Below are 23,542 nucleotides of genomic sequence, written 5' to 3' on the forward strand. Positions count from 1 at the left end.
ACACTATTCTGAATTCATGCTTACAGCAGCTGTTGTCATTGATGCAAATGCTTTGAAGACATGAATAAGTGAAAAGATTGTGAAAGAGAAATTGAAAAATCCACCTGTGTTATGGATTTTAATTACCTTCAATTCATTATCTTCAGGGAGAAAGTCTGAACGGTGGAGAGATTTCATTGATATGTGTTTCATCTCAAGTTGTTTGTCTGTCCTTGATTTCAAAAGAGGAAGCTTCACTCTTGCATCTAGGAGGATAAAAAGCATAGCGTTGAGTGAAACAGATCAGTGAAATTTAGGAAAATAGTGATTTGTGATTAGAAAAATCAATTAAACACAAATTGACAACTTTGTGATTTACCATTAGGGACCTCTCCCATTTGTTCTATACTCAAAATTTCATGAATTTCAATTTTCTCGAAAGAATATATTTTACTCCTCCTTGTCCTAAATATATGACTCAAGATTTTACACACTTTAGTGCAATCTATTCCTGCATCAAAACCAAACAAATTATCAATACAGTATAAAAACAAAACAAATGTGGGGATTGCTAGCTAAGAAATGTACATGTAGATCACTATAGTTGACAATTTATATTTTAACAATTAATATTTTAGTTGAAATTTGTCAGATTTCCCTCAAAGTTATACAGATTTGTTTCCCTCATTTATGATTTAATATAATGCATCTTTATGTTAGGATCATATTTCTCTTCATAATATCTTGTTTTAATATGCTGTTTTAATTAAAAAAAACTTTTATATTAGCGAAGAATTCTTAAAAATACAAATCAATTTTTAATTTGCAGATGGCACTAGGCATGCTTGGATGCAAGATAGTGCTGGTAAGTGAAAATAGTTCCGATCATGGATTCCGGTAATGCGATCAATATTTCATAAATGCCCTGTGAATTCAATATTGCCTGCAGGTGTTGACATACACAGCTTCAGTTATTGATAGTGTTTTTCAATCAATAAAGTGCTCACGTCCTTGAGAATCTGACAAAATTGCTTTGATAATAGCCATTAGAAATCAATATGTATATGTCTGCAGGTGTTAGTATTAACTTCTGATTATTGATATTTTCATTTGCTTTGTATTTTTCACCACATGAAGAATAGTAGGTGGGGGTGTAGATTGATTTCACTCATCTTAATATTAGTAATTTTTTATGAACATTTGATGAAAAAGGAGTCTAGTTGTATTATTCTTATGAAGCAATATTTTTTTTCTTCCAAATTGGCTTAAAGGGATCGTTTAACAATGTTAAATCTGAGATACACGGCCCTACATGTTATCAGTGTCTGTGATGTGGTGTAATATTGAAGCCCTAAAAAAATTGCGCTTCAAAATGATCAAGAAGTGCCTCAAAAAAGTAAAAAATCTTTGAGTGACCGGTTTTACCATACTCGTTTTCCCCAATAGACTGTAGTGTTATGAAAACCGTCAGGCGAACGGTTTTCAAAATTTGTAATTCCAGTTATAAATATCTTGATAACCAGGCAGGTGATCGGCTTGTAAAAGTCATGGGGTTCCTGACTGACCTAAAGGTTTATAATTATCATTGCAGCATGAGCTAAATCCAGAATTTTGTTTCAGAATCCGAGACAAAGTTACCGGATCCCTTTAATCGGTAATGTCACTATGATTGTTTCAGCACACAAAATGATAAAAATAGAATGTCAATTTCACAAAATGTATAACTCTTTTCTTTTTAGAGGACATATAATAATGTGCTATCCTTCATATATGTTGAGTAGTGTCCCTAGGGAGGAGGCACTTGGGAGAAAAAGAAATTAATCATGATAAATGGGAGAGTTTTCTGAGACCATGACCAAATTGCCAATCTGAGATTTGCATAGATTTAGTGTTCTCATATTTCAAACATTCACAACTCTCTTATTATTGATATATTTTATTTTAAACTTTTGTCATTCTGTTTCTCTAATTTTCCTGCTTTTATGCAAATGAACTTTTAACAAAAGTTGGATTGCCCTTTAAGTTTCAGTCTTTAAAAAAAAAAAATTCAAACAAATAATTTTCTTACTTTTTTTCTAGGTGAGCCCATGAGACTTGGCCCCCAGGGAACCAAGGCCAAGAGTAACAAACCTCGGGTCTATGTAACCGATGGCAACGACATGCCACTCAATGGAGTCTGTGTTTTCTTCCTGAGGGCCAATACCAACAAACCTGTAAATGAAGAGACCATTCACAAGGTACGTATTAGTATTTCATTGTTTATGCCTCTGAAGATGTACGTGCCAGAGGTATTTTGTTTCCAGGTTGTCTGCCTGTCTGTTCGTCCATCCTTGCTGCTTTCACATTATCACAATTTCTTGAGGGACGTTTAAGATATGAACTTTAAAACTTGATGATAGTGTTTATCACTATAGGAAGACAATGTGACAATCTGATTAGATTTTGGGGAAAGTAGGGTAAAGGTCAATTTATGAGATAACAGGATTTAGATTTGAGTTATAAACCTCAAACTTCGTGATATCACCAAAGCAAGGTGATCTGATACGACTTGGGGGTAAGTAGGTCAAAGGTCATACAGGTAAATTCCATGAAATTCTGTCAATACCTGAATTTTCAACACACAACAGAGGAAGGAACCAAACTAATAACTCAAACATTTCATGTTAAAAAATGCAAAGAGAATAGAGTTGTATTATTTTTTGAGTTAAGAATGCTACCAGTATTACATGTACAGTATCATAAGGGGAGATTTCATGCCAGCAGAAAACGGTTGGCATAAATAACTAATGATAAACGAGGCCAATATGCAGCTACATAAAAGCAAACATAATCTTTTCAATAAAAGCAGTACCATTTCTTCTCTAGACATAGTTGATGAAAGTGAAAGTAAGCATTTACAAAATGTCTTTATTCTTTCCTTTTCTTCAGGAGCTGATTTTTACATCACTGGATACTTCCGGCATTGGCTTACTGAATGCCGTAGAGAAGTACTTAGCAGACATTATCATCCCCTTTCTCCGTACCAACACCAATGGATGGGGGCAGCTAGGTACCCCAGCTAACCAACAGGTGAGTCGTCAGCAAGATGTCTTGGTTCATTTATGTAACTTATTAAATGCTGTCAAGTAGTTTTACAAATCATAATGGATTGTATTATATAAGGCTGAAAGGGGGGGGGGGGATTTTTTATTTTCTTGATTATATAATTGTTTTATATAATGTATTGTGAAACAAAATAATCATGTATATGAATGAAGTTTACTACAAAAATTCAAAATTCAAATATAGTTTTTATTACTATGTTATCATGGGAGCTGTTTGCTTTCTAATTGGTTCATAGCCAGTTTCCTTTGTAATAACTATAATTATGATTAAAATGGCTTTTTGTAATGACTGTCACACATTGATGCTCCTGAGGCTCCAACATTATCACCTTGTTCATAGCCAAGCAGCCAAATATAGCAAGCCAGAATCTGATGATCGGGGTAATCCGTAGAGCGCTTAGCAACTCTGACATTGCTGATGCGTTACGTGCTATATAAGCAGAAATATTGTTATACCATGACACCTGAACCTTTTCCCCCTTCTGATTTTCAGGCACGTCATGATTTCCTGCTGAGCCTGGAGGCCTTTGTCTCCATCCTAGGTGGAGCCAAGGACTCCCTGGGAGAGCGCATGGATCTCAAGAAGTGTGAGACGTACGACGTCTCCAAGCTCACCAAGGCGTCGGACCAGATCGCTGTGGCTAACAGCACACATGACCTAGAGAAGGTGGAGGAGATCATGGCCGTCTGGATCAAACAAATTGAACAGGTTAGTGCTGGTCTGTCGATTAAGAAAAATTCATTTATATTTAATGAGAATTAGTTTACTATTGACTATTGAGTAAGATTTCATTTATATATTATTAACAGTGATCTGCACACCAAACTTACCGTGGCATTATATTCAGGGATGCCAGTTTTCAGGCAATAGCCGGAATTCAGGCCCTGGCGAGTTATTTTCATACCATAGTTTAGGCTTTTTTGTGTACAAACTAGCTCATTCTAGGTGATTTTCAGGCCCTCTGATCAATTCTAACTGGCATCCCCGTATATTATAGTAATACATTTTTATGTACATTAAGATACCTAACATACATTTACGGGTGAACCGATATTTGCTCCTGGCTTTATTTCTTCAAAGGTATAGGGTTCAGGTTAGAGTTTTAATTGTCCGAAAAAAAATTATTATGGTGAAGGATCCAGGGTTGAAGTTCAGAAGTTGGTTAGTGTAGGAAGTTTTTTACATGGAGAAATTGCAGTAGGAGGAATTAGTGTCATACAACCACATTTGCAAACACAAATACTGGTAAACCTTCATAAGGTTGGTGTGCATTTGTTGGGTGCAAGTTCGAGCAATCATCTTGTTAAGAAAACTTTACAAATCATTAGGCTAATGCTGTTGAAATCCTATACTTTATTTTCTCAAACAGGTGCTGGCAGAAAGCGAACAAATGAGGAAGGAGGCAGACAACATTGGACCGCGAGCCGAGTTAGATCATTGGAAGAAACGCATGTCCCGATTCAACTACCTTCTAGAGCAGATCAAGGGACCGGAGGTCAAGGCTGTGCTGGGTGTCCTGCAGGCCGCCAAGTCTCGCACTCTCAAGGTATGTGGATTTCCTTTGTTTTCTCTGCAAAATTAACAGTTTAACTCCATCATAAATACATTAGCAGCATAAAATGTCTATGTAGTTCATCTTTAATTCTGTAGTTATGTCTTCGTTTGTGATTGACAATTTTATATTTAGTCACTCAAAATTGTTTTGTATTAATTGCCTTTCAAGATTTATTTTATTTAACCAGGCCTCTGTTGCTATTGCACTGCTTTTGTACCTAACATTTGAATGTAAACTAGGCCCTTAATAAGTGCTTCATAGAATACATATTATCAGCTTGCAATTTATTTTGACTGTTTTTCCTATGATGCAAGGTACCTTAAGAGAATGCCCAATCCATTGGTCGAAAGCTGTTCTCACATACACTTTTCCATCTGATACATTGTGATATCTTGTATGACCATAATATGTATTAGTGCAACATTCTGATCTTAAAGAGAAGGTTGAGTTCTGGGAAGAGGTGAAAAATAATTTGTGAGCGTTATCATTCTTATTATGCAAGTGTGGAAGAACATCAGATAAGACATGTTCCCTGAAAAGCATGGCTCTTCAAATGCCTTTATATTCTAAATATGTCATGTAACTCGTAAAACTCGGGGGGTAGGTTTTTTTTACTCCACGTGTTCGTGTAGTCCCATATATATCTTTCTGTGTACAGTGTTTGTAACTTTACCTAGACTTGGCCAAATTTCTTGTCATTTTGATGATTCCAGAACCTTGCAATACACACACATTCTTATATGCTAGATGATCAACCTTTTCTGGTCGATTTCACACCGTTTCTTTCACAATGCAATCGCATGACCAGAACTCAACTTCATCTTTAACGTTCAAGTCGCTGACTTTCTTTATGGTTTTGTGGTAAGTTCTAACCCTCTACCTCGATGCCATTTATTTCGCAGCAAAAATGGATGGAGCTTGATCGCCGCATCACCGATGCAGCCAACGAGGCCAAGGATAATGTCAAGTTCCTCTACACTCTAGAGAAGTTCTGTGACCCTCTCTATAACAGCGACCCTGTAAGTGCATGGAAAATAGTCTTTAGACTCAACATATATTAAGAATGTTGGTGTATTTTAATAAGCTATTTAGGGCTAGGTGGTATGAGTGCTGTTATGAACAGGCCTTTTGTCCACATGAACATCAACATGAAAAATTTGGAATCAGATCAACATTCACTGTACATGTAGAGTTCATTGTTAATTTCGTTTATTTTGTAATTAGTTTAGTTATTTATGAGCTCACACTGATAAGAATGTTTGAGAAGATAACAATATTTGAGACAAAAGTCCTCAAAAATGCTATCAAAATTAAAGCGGCATCTTGGAGATTCTTAACGACAGCAAATTAAGGGCTGTGATATTCAAGCCAAGGTACTAAACACAGTATGATATGACCTACACAAACAATCTATTACAATCGAAACCTGTTTATGATGGCCACTCAAGGGAAACAGAAAAAGTGACCACTTTAGACAGGTGACCTTTCTAGGCAGGTTCTATAACACACATTTCTCTCTCTCTCTCGAGGGAGACAAAATGCATGACCAGGTGGACACGTGGCCTTTATAGAAAGGTGGCTTCTAACATAGGTTTGACTGTATTATTTATTGTATCATTTACTTTCTATTTTACAGGTTGGTATGGTAGAGACGATTCCTGGCCTGATCAACGCCATTCGTATGATTCACAGCATCTCCAGATACTACAACACATCAGAGAGAATGACCTCACTCTTTGTCAAGGTCAGATCCCATAATTATTATTTCAATATTATGTTTTGAATGGTTGCAATTACAAAGAATCAAATCATATTGCAGTTTTATTGTTTATTAGTGTGTGCAATATTTGAAATATATCAGATTTCAATCAAGCGTGTTTTGTATCCTATCCTTTTCCATAATTTCAACAAAAATTTAATTTCAAACAAGAATATCTGCCAACAAATGTTTGTGATATTTTTGTAAAACCTTGAAAGTGTTAGGCACTTGACTCTGGAAATGTGCCAAGACTTGTCTATTCCTTTGCGACAATTGAAATTAATTCTAACTTTTTTCTCTTCAAACCTACTAAATGCTAAACAATTTACTTGAAGCAAAGTTGATTCAGTCTCTGCACTATACTTCAACAGCAGTTTATAATAAGGACATTCAATTGACTTAGCTTGTTGAGTCATTCGTATCCAATAAATCTTGAATATTTGACAAACTCCCATGATCGTTTCCTACTATCCATGATCGTATCCTACTATCTTTCATGTTTTGAATTGCGCAGATCTTTGAAACACGTTGATCTCTTTGCCAATCCCCCGGGATTGAGAGGTCCATCCTTCCCAGGGGCCCCACTCGCAAGCATAGCTTTTTGGGGTCTCAATTTGGATCATGTTTGTTCATCATGATTGCTATGTCTGGTGTTTTTTAATAAACTGAACTGAAAAAAAAAAAACACTTTCCTCTTCCCAACCCCACAGGTGACCAACCAGATGATCACATCCTGCAAGTCCTACATCACCGACGCGGGCATATCCACCATCTGGGAGCAACCGCGAGAAGAGCTAATCCCCAAGCTCAAGAACTGCATCACCCTGAACCACGAGTACCAGGCCTGCTTCCAGAAGACCAAGCTGAAGCTGGAGAGCATGCCCAAGGAACGCCAGTTCGAGTTCTCCGAGATGTACATCTTTGGCAAGTTTGACACCTTCGAGCGTCGCCTGGTCAAGATTATCGATATGTTTGATATCATCGAACGCTACTCCCATCTGGCTGATTCCCGTATCGAAGGTAAATGTCGGTTTGTTTACTTCTCATTCTATCTGTAACATTTCAGGGATGTCTAGTCCATGCATGGTAGGTGTATAGTAGATGTCTTCTGTTTAACCTCACTTTTAGAACTTCGTATCTGTTTGCCTCTTGTTTAGAACATTTTTTTTCCCCGTCCTGCCTGCCACCTCTTTTTAGCATTTTATCTCATCCCATATTCTAGATTTATATGCAACTGAATTTCGGCCTGGAATCCTTGTTCTTCACTGTTACATTTTATTTGTCCCTTGAGTGAGCAAGTGTGCGAGTCCGATTGTACATATTAAATTCACACCTGTGGAAAGTAAAGCATACTTGTCTAAAGCTCCACTGCACTACATATAGCTACTTGCGCCATCTATATGATTCCCTTTTTCTTATGTTAATTGAGAGCTGATTTGATGAGATAACCACCTGCCAGTGACCTTGCAGGGAGGTCTAATCCCTCCTGGTCAAACTAGTGCAGAGGGGCTTTAACAAACCAAGGATAGGACCTGTGAAAGATGAACATGGAAATATCTTATATGTAGTTTGACATGTCATTTGATTCAGTTACCATGACAGCAAATGATATCTTAAAAACCAAAATGAAAATACAATTTCATTATGTTTGTGTAATGAAACATTTTAAATATATTGATGTCTCAATTTTCAAAGAATTGCTACTTGCATCATTATGCCCACCAACTCACAAAGTTTTTCTCTTTTGGTTATTTCAGGTATGGACTCCCTGGCAAACCGTTTCACAGTGGTATACACCTCCATGAAGAAGAAGCCTTATGATCCTCTGGACCAGAGGAAAGCTGACTTTGATTCAGACTATGCAGACTTCAAGAGATCCGTCAATGACTTACTGGTAAGGCAAAGCTTTTGATAATAAATTGAGCCACAAAACATGTTGAATAGGGACACCAGGGTGACAAGGAATAATTATACATTTGTATTCCCCCCTCCCCAGTAACGATAAATTTTGTATTCTTTCCTCAATATTCAATTTCACACATTTGCTTTGAAAATCCTTGCAGAAATGTGTCTTAAATGTCATCCGCTTTCACCTTATGATACAATTTAAGTGAAATGTTGCCATCAAATTTTTAGGGCTCCCAACACTTTAGAGGGTCTTCAATTAATATTTATCTAGAGATAAATTTGACAAAACCTCTTTTTTTTCTTCATATTTGTCAAAATTTTAAAGCTCATTTGTGTTGTTTGTTTCAATAGATTGCCGTCAAGAACTTCATGAATAACATGCTGGACAAGATCTACAATGTACCGAGGGCACTCATGACTCTACGAAAGTTTGAGAGGTAATGTGAGGTATTATTGATTTGATTAACACTGCAGTATTTCAAAGTGGCATAGACCATGTATGTGAAAGGAATATGTGACAATCAACGATGTTATGTATTCTTCCAATGTTCTAAGATTCTAAGTGAGATAACGATGAAGCTTGAGATCGTTTCTTACACCTTTCGGTAGACTTCTGTATTTCAATTCAATTTAATGTCAATCTAGTTTTCCATTAAAAACAAAGCAATTGCATAATGAATACATACAAAGATTACATTGAAAGGACTCCTAAGAAAGCAAAGCTTATGAGGAGGGGCCCTGTACAAATATAAAGAAATAAACGAAATTCATATTTATTTTTGCAACACCTTCCCATAAGATATATGCTAATATTGGAATTTGACGACCAAAGAAGATTTCCAAGGTAAGACCAAGTTTGTCACTGTATGTTTTCTTGAAATGGACAAATTGGGGTTTTCCCCTCTCTCAGGCTCGTTCAGATATGTTGCAATGAAACCGCAGCAGTATTGTTACATGTAAATGAATGTGTTATAAGATACAGAAACGTGAAGCATAGTACACTTTACGTCATCATGAAAAAAAAACTGCTGCGGTTTTGTCTTGTCATATCTAAACGGGGCCTAAAGCTGGTTTTATGTGTTTACAGTGCAGTAATAAGGAAATGGTGAAAAGAAGCACATTGTTGTAATGTAAATTGCTGGACTGTGAGTAGTACGTGCTGTGTTGGGGGCGGGATTGAACACCACCATTGGGCGATATGGGACACCAAATACATCTGATTTTTACTTCCTTTTCAGTCTTCAGATTTTCCTCAAATCTCTACTGTCTTTCTATGTGCACACAAATTTCAAACCAAATTCAATTTGATTTGAAGTTTGATATTTTTACGTAAACGTGTTACTTCCATTTTTTTCAGTTTTTCAATCTATTGGTGTTTTGGGTTGTTTGTGTTTTCATGATATTCAAATGCTGCTCTTTTCATTAGAGGGTTGATGATTATAAAAGTTCTTAGTTATTTTTGTCAGAATCCAAACTGCATACATTAGTTGTTGCCAAGCCGGTATGACAAACATTATGGCTTGACCTACCTAGCTACTCTTAATATATGCAGTTTGCATTCTGACTATTGAAATACTAATATTCTTATCAGTTGACCTTCACAAAGACTGATGTATTAAATTTGGTTACATTACGAAAATAGCCTATTAAATGCATACATCTTGAACAAAGTTTCTCTTGACAACTCAAAGGCTTGCTAGACTTGGCAATAGATAATGTATGCAAGGTAGATTATCCATAGAGCTGCCATTTGTTTTGTTTTTGTTTTTTGTTTTTTTAGTTTCGATTTATGGCGCTATGCCTGGCAATGTCGCATATGTTTTCTATGTTTTCTATAACAAATGGTGTACCACAAGGTTCTATCCTAGGTACTCCATTATTAGAAAGATAGAGGATGCTATTCATATCATGCATGACTATTGATGTTTGGCATAGAACACAGAGCTTCTGCTAGGTGATGTGAAGAGGCTGGTGTGGGACACTTGGTATCATGAAGCCTTAGACTGTTGTTACTATTATTTGTGACAAGTTCACAACTTCTACTGCACCTCGATGTAAAATGAAGGTCCTTCCCCGCGTGGGTTTTTGGCAACAAAACAACAACAACAACAAAACAAAAAAACGATATTTTTTTTTTTTTTTTTTTTTTTTTTTTTTTTTTTTTTTTTTTTTTTTTTTTTTTTTTTTTTTTTTTTTTTTTTTGCCCCCCAAATAGGGGTGCGCCTTATACACAGGTGCGCCTTATACACGGAGATTTACGGTACATGTATGACTTGAAGTTGAAATACATATTTAGGAAGCAGGTCTATTGGATAAATATGTGTAACTTAACCAAAAAGCCTTGACACCTGCGTGGATGGACATTGCAAGAAAAGTAGACAGCAAAATGTAATCACATAAAATTAGTAAAATATTAGATGCTGCTTATAAGTATTGGCTCGCATGGGGATGTAGATATACAACTTAGGCTTGAGTCACTGAGTTGCAGATGTGGGTGAGCTACGTGTCCATCTGGGCTGGAGTCTCCAGGTTGCGGACGAGGGGGTGCTCCGTATCCGTAGGTAGGATGTGGTTTTGGTGATACGCTGTGTGTGTCCTGACATAGGCAGTGTTGTAGTCTGCTGTCATCTGCTGTGCATTGTAGATGTGAGGCTGGCGACTGCTTTGTGAGTTCGGCGGGTGGCAGTGGTTGATGTACAGGTGACTGAGGCACACGGACATATATAGCACCCCCATGTCCGCAACCCGGTGACTTAAGCCCACGCACGCCAGCTGTTCCCCACTCCTGACTACAGATAGTCAACCTGTTTGAAACGTCGAGCCACTCCTACTCCACATTCTCTCTAACCGGCGCTATAGTTCCTTTTAAAACTATTAGCTCAAGATAAATCACAAACAGTCCTTTTCAGGACTACACACTCATGAAACAAAGATTACCGACATTTTATTTCAGGACTCCCCAATCCTCCCCCTCTCTCACCCTCTCTCACATGGTGCAACCGTAATCCTACTGTATAACAAAATATTGTTAATTTAGTGCTGAAAATCCTTTACAAATTTCATACATCATGGGAGGACAGAATTCTCTATAAAAACAATATATCTTTGTTTCCCCAACAGAGTCGATGTGCCAAATCTTGGTATCCATGAGAAGTACGCCCAGATCCTGCAGCGCTTTGGCCGGGAGATCGAGAACACCTCCAAAAACTATCAGCGCAACAAGAACGACCCTCCCATCGGCCGCGACCTGCCTCCCATCTCCGGCAAGATCACGTGGGCGCGGCAGATGTTCCGTCGCATCCAGGAGCCGATGGATGCGTTCCAACAGCGCCCTCAGCTGCTAAATGGCAACGAGGCTCGGCGCATCATCAAGAACTACAACAAGCTGGCCAAGGTCCTGATGGAATTTGAAGTGCTCTACCAGCGTGCCTGGTATAGACAGGTAAGCACTTAGTTTGGGTTCCATTTCGTCCTTCATCATTCAACTCAACAAAAATGCACTTACAAGAAAAGAATGCTCTAAATTCCAACACACTTCTAACCGCAAGTGTGATGTTACGAGAGAAATTTTCAACTCAGTTTTTCTTGATATTTTGACGTCTATAAAAAAAGGATTAAAGAATGTTCTTTTTATCATAGCTTCCAAGTGAATGTAATTTTTTGTTTGAAAAGTGAAGAGACAACTATAGAATGAAAAAAAATTGATTGCCAATTTGTGGAAGAATTTCCTTCCAAAGATCGGTTATAGAAATAAACTTGTACAGTCAAACCTGTCTACAGCGACTGCCCAAGGGATAGACCAAAAGTGGTCTTTGTAGACAGGTTCCTTTAGTACATGTTTCAATGAGAAACCATTTTCAAGGGAAACAAAACATGTGCTTCTTGTAGACAGGTGGTCACTAAAGCAGGTTTGACCGTATCATCCTTTTCTTTCCACGCAGGTTGAAGCCGTCAAGACTGGCCTCCACGCCTCCCTCCTGGTGCGCCACCCAGACACCCAGGAGCTCTATGTGAACTTTGACCCTCAGATCCTCACCCTCATCAAGGAGACCGAATGCATGTATCGTCTGGGGTTGGAGGTGCCCATCGCAGCGAGGGCGATCTTCCAGAAACAGAGCCTCTTCAAAGAGAACTATAACAAACTCAAGGTACTATTAGAGGTGTCTCTTTGGCACCTTGTGTGGTGGATATGAGTGCTATTAGAATATCCATTCTTTTGATTTTAGCTGTTATTGTTATTATTTAATTAATATTATCACTGTTGTTATTATATTTTCTCTGTTGTTATTATATTTCCTAGGATTGCCTAAGAATATATTAAGCTAGTTATCTTCAAAATGTACGTACCAAAATTGTATTGTTTTTTGTCACATGATTTCACATAAACTGTGGACAAAGATTTCTTATTGTACGGGTAAAAAAGCAAAGACCATATAGAATATCTTTAAATATTTGGAAAAATTTCTCCCTAATTCATTTAGAACACAAAATGTTGCTATAAAAATCCCTTAGTCTGGATGATCAAAGCTTATGGCATCATGAAGTATGTCAACATTAACGTAGCCTTGGGTTCAATGCAAGCATGATTCCTTTAGTCAAGACAGTGAGGTGCTGAAATCGCCCTTATTTTTAGCGATTGGGAATTTTAAATTGGAGGTTAAGTGGTTCATTCACTTGACTCTCAATTCAAGGGTTAAGGGTTCAAATCCCGACCCAGCACTACCGTTTTTTGGCAGGATATGAATCCACACACACTTTGCTACTCTTCACCCAGGTGTAAACAGGTGCCTGGCAATTTTACTAGGGTAGTGATAATAGCAGAGCCTACTTGAAGAGCAGTTTTATGACTAATATGGCTCCCTTGAGTAAATAAGACCCAATTATTTTTAGTTATTGTTTTCCATTTTATCTCACATTATAGCTTCTGTTGGAGGAGAACAAGCGAGTCTGCAGCAAGATCCAACCAGCCTTTGAGCCCTTGATGGAGACCCATCTAGATAAACTGAACAGGGTCCTTGACCCTGGTCTAACTGCCCTGACCTGGACCAGTATGAACATAGACCCGTTTGTAGAGGATGTCTATGCGGCTCTGGGTAAGTTGTGCTTCAGAAGAGTCTGAAAACTTTATTCTACAGTACATGCTTCAGTGACAATCGCTTCATGGTCAATTTCCTACAACAACTGATTACCTATCTTCAACCCTGGGCCCTGTCTTACAAACAGTTGAACTTGATGTAAAATAATTGCAAATCTGTTCTCAAGAGCTCAGAATTTTGGATAGATTGTAGGACTCGCCATTAATCAAGATCAATCACAACTCTATGTAAGATGGGCGCAGGACTATGCATATCCTCACCCCTAATCTAAACCCCCTCACTTCACCTGTAAACCTGACCTAAAACCTAATTGCAACCTTGACTCTTTATTATGGACAAAATAAAATCCAAAGCAAATGTCGCCGAAACATGTGTCAGGTCACAGAAAAATCTGTATTTTCTTGATATTAGTTGATTTGAAGTTTGTATATGGTAATGTCCTTAGAGAGAGTGAGCAAGTTTGGGATAACCGAGGGTTAGTACATTGAAACCTGTCTATAAAGACCACGCAAGGGAGACAAGAAAAGTGGTCTATATAGGCAGGTGGTCTTTTTGTACAGGTTCCTTTAGCACATGTTTCAAAGAGAAACCACTTTCAAGGGAAACAAAGAATGTGGCCTCTGTAGACAGGTGGTCTTTCTATACAGGTTTGACTGTAGTAGAAGCCTTTATTGAATATCTCCTACAATTTCCTTCATTTTTGCCTTCTCTACCTCTCGGTCATAAAAAACTTCTTCATTTTCCATTATCCTTTAGGTGAACTGGAGCTTTTGATGGTTCGGGCCTCGGATCTGTGTCAGTTCCGCATCAATGTAGTCCTGAAAGAGATGAGCGAGATCCAGCTCTGTGAGCTACCTGAAGACGAGGCCTGGACCACGGACCAGTTCCTAAAGAGGACCCAGGTAGGAACACAATCTTGGGTTATTTCTACCTAGACCATAAAACTTTGTCAACTGTACTATAAAAAATAACCAGTTCACGGTTAGCACATGTCCCAAATGACCCCAAATATCCACAGATCTTCAAAACATGAAGAGGTCCCACTTTGTACATTTTGAAATAATCCCGCCTACAGCAATGGAGGTGCTAAATAAATAGCCTTTATTTCCCCTTATCAAAGAATACTTCCACCTGTGTATCATGGAGTGCACTGCTTGTGCATAAATGAATAATGATTACATAACTTTCATGAGCACGTATCCAGTATTTTGTCTCCGTGTATTTCACAACTTGGTCTGCAATGACCTTTATCTGCTCATGCTCAGACTGCAACTACATGTATGAACTGGCTTATGTGTTTGACCTCTTTGTTTCCATCTCCTGCAGGAGCTGTCTAACAAGGGAGCAGTCATGCTCCAGGTGAAGAGTATCCAGGTGGAGGAGGCCGCCAATGAGCTCATCAACATGCTCCTGGCCGAGCCCGACGTGGAGGAGGAGGAGGAGGAGGATGAGGAGAACGAAGATGAAGGTAAGTTCCATCAGTCTTTACCAGTGGCGGTATCACCATAAAATAGTTATAACGACGTTAATACTTGATAAAATCTTACATAACAGGCATTTTTTTAAGGCACTTTCTTTTAAAATGAAAGCATCTATACTGTAACACATAAATTATTTAATACAAGCTCTGAATGGAATGAAATAAGTCTAAATAATTTTAGAAACCATTATTTATGATCAGTATGTACAAGGTTGCATTTTGATGACAGGAATAACTTTCTTTCTACTTGTGTTTTGTTGTTGTCAATAACCAAAAATGAATGCTAAATGATTAATAATTATGATGTACAGTGTATATTGATTTTCTCTGTCATTGCTAGTGTGCAATAGTTACGCCATTTCCTGTCTTGAGGTTACTTGCAACTTGTAATATCAATCAAAATTACCCTGATACAGATGGTGAGAAGAAGCGTTCCAGCCCTACCCCGTCCCGCATGAGTGCCCGTAGCCGGCCCGGTAGCATGACATCCCGCTCCCAGTCTGCGGCAGCCACGTCGGCAGCCAAGAAGCGCCGCGAGAAGCGGGAGCACCTTGAGGAATCGGCCCAGGAGCTCCTAGCTCATTTTAACCATCGTAACCTTGACGCTCTTCTCAAGGTCACTCGCTCAACCATGGATGCCATCAGGAAGAGGATCACATCGAGCTCTGCACTCAGCTACATCTCTGGTAAGTGCTTTATAGTCGGTGTTTGTGTTACTGTTCTGGAAAGAGTTACAGTAAGTGCTTAGTGGGTGTTTGGTGTCAGTGTTACTGTTTTGGAAGGAGTTACAGCTCTATATTACTGGGAGGTGCTAATTGGATATTTAGTGTAGGTGGGTTAGAGCTGTATCTCTGGTAAGTGCTTAGTGGGTGTTTGGTGTCATTGTTACTGTTTTGGAAGGAGTTACAGCTCTATATTACTGGGAAGTGCTAATTGGATATTTAGTGAAGGTGGGTTAGAGCTGTAACTATGGTAAATGCTCAAATGGTGTTTGATGGTAGTGTTATTATTTGTGAGATGGGTTATAGATCTCATTACTGGGAAGTGCTCATTGTGTATTTGGTGTTAATATGGTTAGTACTATACTTAATTGGTGATTGGTGTTTTTATCACTAATGTAGTTAGTGTTACATGTTCATTACTGGGAAGCATGCAACGGATGTTGGTGTTATGGCATGTACTGTTACAGCTAATTTGAAGTCTAGAGTAGGTGTTTGGTGTTAATATAATGGATAAGGTTAAGCTGTTTATTTAATAATCACTCTTTGCATGTTTTGTGTCAGTGTTACTCTTTTGGGAAGGTTTAGGGTACAGGACTGAGAAGTGCTTTATCAATTTACCATTTGGTGTTATTGCAGGATTTTACAGATGCATTACTAAGAAGAGTTCATGAGATTTTTGCATTACCAATACTAAATACAACTAATTACTACTGGTGTGATTAATATGATAGTGTCTTGAGTGTTATGCAAGAACTAGACAATATTTTCAAATTGTATCACTATTACAGTTGACCAGGGAGAAAACAAACGGAAGGAGAATCCTTTCTTCCGCTGTGCGGTGGCACTGGCCATTCCAAACATCATCATGCAGCCCGCCCTCGACGAGGTCCAACAGACAGTCAACAAAGCCGCACAGATGGTGCTGGGCGTGGCAAGGGGTGTGGCCCAGTGGAACAAGGAGCGAAAATCCAAGGTGGGTGGTTGATTATCGTCATTGAATTGTTAATACGAAGCTGTATTTTCCAGATTTAGAACTTGTTTACATTTTATGTGGTGTGGATACATATAGAACAAAATATACCTGTTAACAAGGTCAAAAGACAAAAACAAAAGTTTTTAAAAAAGTATAAAAAATACACTCAAATACTACCAAACAAAACGTAATTATGTAAGATACGTCTATAAGAAGCTTGTACAACAAGACGCATGAAGTTTAACCAACATTAATCATAACGCACAATTGATTAAGCACCCGAAGAGAATTAAGGTTTAAAGCTGGGCGTAGAAAAGATAATTATAGGCCAGGAATTGCTCTGCAAGTCTTCATTGAATACAATCACATGCTCCCAATATAACCTTGAGGCAGTGAGAGACAATTATTTAAAATATAGTCCTGAAGGATAAAGTGGATTGCCAACAAAATGTAATTGTATTGGAATAAGCTGGTACCAACAATGATTTAACAATATATATAAACGGAAAGTCATACTAAAGAAAGAGTCTAAGCATGATGGCTTAACTTTAAACAAAGTGTAGAGAAAAAAAACCAACGCAACCCGATGCATGGCCAGTCCAGTGCTTCCAACATAAAGAAGTTTCAGCGAAGTGTTCAGCGTTCCATGTACAGTAAGACGCTTAACGAGATGGATTAGTTGCTACTTCCACTTTCTATGCAAATAAAATTCCAGGTACAATACACGCGATAATAATGTCTCCCCAACTAACCATCGACTGAACATGTTCAAAAAGACGCTTAACGAGATGGATTAGTTGCTACTTTCAGTTTCTATGCAAATAAAATTCCAGGTACAATACACGCGATAATAACTAACCATCGACTGATCATGCTTATGAAGACGACGTTAGTTTGCTGATATCGGTCATCTGTGTAAGAATCACACGGCGTCCATCAGTGGTCAAACTTTGATTCGGCCATCTTGAGTCCAAATGGCTTTCAATTTTTCCTTATGTTTTGACTTTATCTCCCGAAGGAGACTTCCTCGCTCTTTCGTCAAATTCTCTTGTATGAAAATGGGCATCCCTTCCAAACCTCTGAGTTTCCTTCTTGCCTGGTAGACCTTGTTACAAGCTGTGTAGTTGGTAAATTGAGCAATGATCCCTCTGGTTGATCCTCCATTTTTCGATCCTAATCCGTACGATCTATCGATGTCTCCCCTTGTTAGCTTTATGTCCAATTTCTCCTCACACACTTTGTTAATCAATTCATCTGTCTCCTCACTTTCTCTCTCATCCAGACCATGAACAATCAGGCAATTTCTTCTTGAGTATTGCTCAGCCTCTTCGTGCTCCTCCTTCAGTCTGGCAAATTTTCTTTCCAATTCACTTATTTTGCTATCTCTCTCAGAAAGCTCAAATTCAAAACTTTCACGAATGCTTTCAGCAACCTTTTCAGTAATGACAGATGTTAGTTCTTCAATAAATGTCAGCTTTACCTTTGATACAAGAGAGTCTAGAATATCGTTGTTGTCCTCCAGTACTTTCTTGACTTCTCCGCGTATATCTCTTGCAATATCCTCGGTTTGAAGTTTCGCGCCTCTCAGCATCTTGACACGTTTCTGGGCAATAACTTCCTTATATTTCACAAAAAGAGTTCACATAGTATAAGTAAAACCAACACAGGTAGTTCAACGACCTCCCAAAGTACTCAAAAGTAGGCAAAATTCCTATAGGTGCTATAGTTTCATTGCTGTTGTATATACTTCAGCGAATCGTTAGGCACATCCGTTCATGACAACAATAGAAATTGATCTCATATATAATGTATAATGGACATCTATTGTACAAAGTTATGTCTGCTTGTTTCACAAGAGATGCACATTGTGCCATAGTGGTTGTTTTTGGTAATTTCCCTTCATACAGGAGGTGTAGCTGATATCATCAAGTAATTTCTTGTATTTCAATCTATTTTTCAATCAAACGACAAATGCAAAGCTGTTTGAGAACTTGTTTACATTTTATGATATTTCATTCTATTTTTCAATCAAATGACAGGCCAAGCAAGAAGCTGACATGCGTGCTGCAGCGTTACCTGACTCGGGTCGTCGTAGCAGTATCTCAAGCATGGCTGCTTCAGAGAGCTCTAGGAGTGATATCACCTCAACCAGGAAAGGTAAAAACATCTCCCATCTTTAAAGATAAAGACCAGTTCTGGTCATGCAATTGTATTGTGAAAGAAACGTCATGAAATCGATCAGAAAAGGTTGATCATCTAGTAGAAATTTGGCCCAGTCTTCGTAAAGTTACAAGCACTGTACACAGAAAGATGTATATGGTACTACGCACACGTGCGCGACACATGTGTTTATCTCTCACAGTCCAATAGATAAACTAATTCTATGGTATTTACCATTATATGACAGAAATAACGTATTATTGAATGTTTGTACATTTCTTTTGCTTGTTTTTTTAATTCCCGGCAAAATTATTATCATCATGTATTAGTCAAAACATATTCTTTCACGTGATTGCATGGTAATAAAGAGCTTCCATTTCATTTTTGGAAATTGGGGCATTTCCAATACTGGTCTTTACCTTTAAAGGAATATAATTCATGATTGAGAGTTAAAGATTGTACTACTCAAAAAAGACCATTGGTTAAATATTGTTCTAGTTCTTGAAGAAATAACCACTTATGATTATGATATGCACCACTTATATCGCACAATTCCTGTCCTAAGACATATCAGTACGCTTTACATAAACAACTTAATTATTACCCTAGCTTTAGCTCTGGCAGCCGTTATCAGCACACAGTGCATTCAAGGAATAATCCTACCAGGTACCCATTTACCTCACCTGGGTCGAGTGTGGCAAATGTAGACAAATGTCTTGCCAAATGTCATTATTGCCGCGGCACGACTCGAACCTCGGACCTTGCGATCCACAGTCCCATGACATATCCACTCGACCATGACACCTCTACAGGAGTACCGGTAGAGAAATAGACACTATTCAAACATGAAGCCAAGAATTACGATGCTATTACAAAAATAAAAATATTCTTCCAGCGTGCATTACATAGAAAATGCATTTGTATTAAAAGGTACGTTTGATTATTGATTCCCGATAAGGAGTCCTACATGTATGACATTCAAGAGTGCAATAGCACCTTGATGTACATGTAGGGTTGAACCTGGAACCTTGTTCAAAGACGACTACCCTAACCATTGACCTGAAGTGTACCTTCTCATATTTCAGGTCGTTCAGATGAGCTAGCTTCAGTCAACCTGGTGCCTCAAGTACAGGTCAAGAACTACTTCAAGAATGTGAGCGAGAACAAGGAGATCGCTAAGCTGGTCTCACTCCTCTCCACCTGCGTCATGTCGACTAAGAAGGTGAGAAAACCCTCTAACGGATTAGTGTTTGTCCAGAATTAACTTTAATCTGTAGTTTGAGATCTTGTGTCATGTCGACTAAAAAGGTGAGAAAACCCTTTAACAGATTAGTGTTTGTCCAGAATTAACTTTAATCTGTAGTTTGAGATCTTGTGTCATGTCGACTAAGAAGGTGAGAATACCCTCTTACGGATTAGAGTTTGTCCAGAATTAACTTTAATCTGTAGTTTGAGATCTTGTGTCATGTCGACTAAGAAGGTGAGAATACCCTCTTATGGATTAGAGTTTGTCCAGAATTAACTTTAATCTGTAGTTTGAGATCTTGTGTCATGTCGACAAAGAAGGTGAGAATACCCCTGTTACGGATTAGTGTTTGTCCAGAATTAACTTTAATCTGTAGTTTGAGCTCTTGTGTCATTTCCACCAATTTCAGGGCTGTGCTTTACTCAGATTCAGATTCATGTATTCACTATTGTTAAATAATAGTACATAACATAAATAACATAACAACAACAAATATGATGTTTTACATGAAAATAATTGAACATCAATAACTTCAGATCATTTCCTGGATAAGAGATCATAAGAATGGCCCATCCAGATCTATTTGTTCTAGATTGACTGTCATATACTTGGCCTTAGCTTCACCAGTATGTCCCCAAAAAGAGTAGAGGAGAAAGAATTGTCAGTTTGGTTTCATATTTAAAATATGTGATTTGAATCCTGCTTATAATTTCAGTATGCCTACATTGAGGTTCAATTCTATCACTGGTGTGAGCTCTCATTATATTTTCACCATAATGAAGCAACAATGCATTTTTTAAAGACCTAGTCATAATGATCCAATCTATTGCTGTATTTCTGCCATGTTTCTGCATTAAACGTGTATACATTGTTTATATTACATTGTATATGTTCATCTCCATGATATTGGCAAGTTATTCACAAGTGATCATGACTAAACTTCACCCCATTCACAGGAGGTGAGTACTGCCCTGGAGCGGTTTGGACGCTACCATCCCATCTGGCAGAAGGAACGGTCCGAGACTGTCCAGGAGTTCCTTGCTCAGCAACCCAAGCAGAGTGACTTCCAGTCTACCATTGTCCACTACAGGGAGCTGGAGGAGGCCATCTTGGCTGAGCCTGACTTCTACAATGTCGGTGCCATTGCGCTCTACACAGGTAAACACATTATAAGCTGAATTTTAAGTTGTTTCCCCTGTCCCTGAAGTGGCCGTTGCAGTGCTTTTTTTCTGGAAAAAGTCAAGATAATAATAATTATATTTTTTCTGGCAAAAGTCAAGATAATAATAATTATATTCCGCTTGTATAGCGCTTAATACAATGTCTGTAAGCCCTTTACAGATATACTATTACCCCGGTCATTGGATTCAGTGCCCTGGGGAGCATTCCAGCCAGGCGTTACCAGCCAAGCGTTAGATGAGTTACTACTTGTGTTTCTGAGAACTGATGTCATGTTTGTAACAGATAAAGTGATCTTTAACTTACATTTTTTATACATTATAATTATTTGCAATAAATATACAAGTGTGACTTGTTGAATTGTTTACATTACTATAAACATTTGAATGTGGAGATGTTTTATTGCTTCTACGGGCCTCAGTTGAGAAAGATAAGTTCAAACTCCATCTATATGTAAAAAAAGAGGTTACTGAGCTGTACAACCCATGTTATATTTGTGTCGAATGCGTTCTCATGCTACAGAGAAGCTGAAGATCTCACTGACAACCGAGACCAAGGCCTGGTGCGTGGCCTTCGGTAAGGCCTGCAACGAGAAGTACCGCACCATGATGGAAGGCATCATTGATTTCATTGATGACTCTACCAAGAAACTCAACCGCCCTATCAAGGACCTGGATGACATCCGTTTGGCCATGAAGGCGCTAAAGGATGTGAGAGAGAATGAGATCCGTATCGAGATGGCCATTGGACCAATTGAGGTATGGTAGACTGGCTGCGTCCTTGACCATTAAGAGTAAGGTTGTTCTGTGATTGAAACTTTCCTAAAATAAATATTAATATACACGTAAAGGAGGCAACTTTTTCTTGATCTCATACTGTGGGTAAACCCTTTAATTTTTATCAAAGGCTTTAAAGATGGCAATGATTAATCCTTTCATTTTATTGCAATTTCTTATATATTTGTGTGTACCAGGAGGTACCCAACCAATTTAAGTTGAGGAAGTTTCTTCTTCTTCTTCTTCTGTTGAAGTACAGGCAACCATGTTGTTGGTGTATCTTCATACTTGAGGTTGTGCAGATATATATGTACAGTGCTGTGGAAGATCTAATCTATGTGCCAAGCATATTTTTTATGTCATACTTCCATTTGTCTATATACATGTATAAGGTGTAAAGTGACTTTTGTAATCTAGAGATTTGCTATAATAGTAATAATAATAATAGCTAGTTCTTATATAGTGCTATTCAGGACCGAAGGCCCTCTCAAAGCGCTTTACAGATATATATATATATATATTCTTACCCCGGTCATTGGATTCAGGCTTACCCGCACACAATGTACGCACATTCTCCACTCCCTGGGGAGCATTCCAGCCAGGCGTCATTTTTACAAGCGCACACTTGCTAATCTAAGCACATTAGCTTTTGCATCCTACTGGGTACCCATTTAACACCTGGGTGGAGAGTGGCAAATGTAGATCAATGTCTTGCCAAAGGACATTAGTGCCGCGGTGGGACTTGAACCGCGGACCTTGTGATCCACAAGCTACATTAATGATTGTTCTCCTGTTTGTGTAGGAATCATATGCCTTGCTGAACAAGTATGAGCTGCTGGTGGCCAAGGAGGACGTGGAGCGTGTGGACACCCTGCGTTACAGCTGGGCCAAGCTGAGCTCCCAGGCCACAGAGGTGTCACATCATTTGCTCTCTATCCAGCCAAACTTCAGGGCAGGCTTGATCGAAAGTGTCAAGACCTTCACCGTGGATTGCAACAACTTCTACGAGTCTTACCATGATGTGAGTGCCACTCCAGGGGGTGTTTCACAAAGATCCTATGTTGAACTTATCTCTAAGTTGGACTTAACAATTATTAAAAAGTTATGTTAAAAGGCATAAAATGTTGATTCAAATCATTCATATATTCTATTATCAAGGAGATTTCATGTTCTTGATGTAGAATTTATGAAAAGTCTAAAATACTTGAATTTCTGCTTTTGAATATATTTCATTTTGAGGCTTCAAATGGCTCTCTATAATTTTTCAAGTCCAACTTAGAGTTAAGTTCTACTTAGGATCTTTGTGAAACACCCCCCAGAACCCCGTTATCATTGTTTCACTTTCAGGTTTTCATTCATTTCTCCATAGCTGCTGGTGGAGAGGGATAATTACATCACCTGGGGAGTGTTTCACAAAGAATAAGATCAACTTTAAGTTGGATTTAACTATGGCAGGCCGTTCATGTCAATACTAGCATTGGTCTCTCAAGGGACGTACAAATCATGATTACAAATCTACAGAATTTACATTTTTTTGATAGTTCATTATCTCATATTATCATCTTGTAAACTATATTTACTTTATTGAGGTGCAAGTCCTACAA

At 38.2% G+C, this 23,542-nt stretch overlaps 1 protein-coding gene across 2 annotated transcripts in view; it reads left to right on the forward strand.

Annotated features, from left to right (window-relative positions):
- LOC577371 (dynein heavy chain 5, axonemal) overlaps nucleotides 1-23,542 on the forward strand; it is an 84,280-nt gene that overhangs the window by 8,917 nt on the left and 51,821 nt on the right. For both annotated transcript variants that reach the window (XM_030975474.1, XM_030975473.1), the window contains exons 4-25: nucleotides 809-844; nucleotides 2,059-2,216; nucleotides 2,908-3,048; nucleotides 3,577-3,792; nucleotides 4,454-4,630; nucleotides 5,542-5,658; nucleotides 6,276-6,383; nucleotides 7,109-7,418; nucleotides 8,156-8,292; nucleotides 8,658-8,743; nucleotides 11,427-11,748; nucleotides 12,248-12,454; nucleotides 13,228-13,399; nucleotides 14,159-14,304; nucleotides 14,729-14,870; nucleotides 15,299-15,568; nucleotides 16,393-16,577; nucleotides 18,617-18,734; nucleotides 19,823-19,959; nucleotides 20,940-21,141; nucleotides 21,685-21,920; nucleotides 22,741-22,959. In XM_030975474.1, coding sequence (XP_030831334.1) covers nucleotides 809-844; nucleotides 2,059-2,216; nucleotides 2,908-3,048; nucleotides 3,577-3,792; nucleotides 4,454-4,630; nucleotides 5,542-5,658; nucleotides 6,276-6,383; nucleotides 7,109-7,418; nucleotides 8,156-8,292; nucleotides 8,658-8,743; nucleotides 11,427-11,748; nucleotides 12,248-12,454; nucleotides 13,228-13,399; nucleotides 14,159-14,304; nucleotides 14,729-14,870; nucleotides 15,299-15,568; nucleotides 16,393-16,577; nucleotides 18,617-18,734; nucleotides 19,823-19,959; nucleotides 20,940-21,141; nucleotides 21,685-21,920; nucleotides 22,741-22,959 — 3,842 coding nt within the window. The remainder of the gene's footprint in view (nucleotides 1-808; nucleotides 845-2,058; nucleotides 2,217-2,907; nucleotides 3,049-3,576; nucleotides 3,793-4,453; nucleotides 4,631-5,541; nucleotides 5,659-6,275; nucleotides 6,384-7,108; nucleotides 7,419-8,155; nucleotides 8,293-8,657; nucleotides 8,744-11,426; nucleotides 11,749-12,247; nucleotides 12,455-13,227; nucleotides 13,400-14,158; nucleotides 14,305-14,728; nucleotides 14,871-15,298; nucleotides 15,569-16,392; nucleotides 16,578-18,616; nucleotides 18,735-19,822; nucleotides 19,960-20,939; nucleotides 21,142-21,684; nucleotides 21,921-22,740; nucleotides 22,960-23,542) is intronic.

The sequence above is a fragment of the Strongylocentrotus purpuratus genome, unplaced genomic scaffold, assembly GCF_000002235.5.
Source record: "Strongylocentrotus purpuratus isolate Spur 01 unplaced genomic scaffold, Spur_5.0 spur5_scaffold_8, whole genome shotgun sequence".
Classification (NCBI taxonomy): Eukaryota; Metazoa; Echinodermata; class Echinoidea; order Camarodonta; family Strongylocentrotidae; genus Strongylocentrotus; species Strongylocentrotus purpuratus.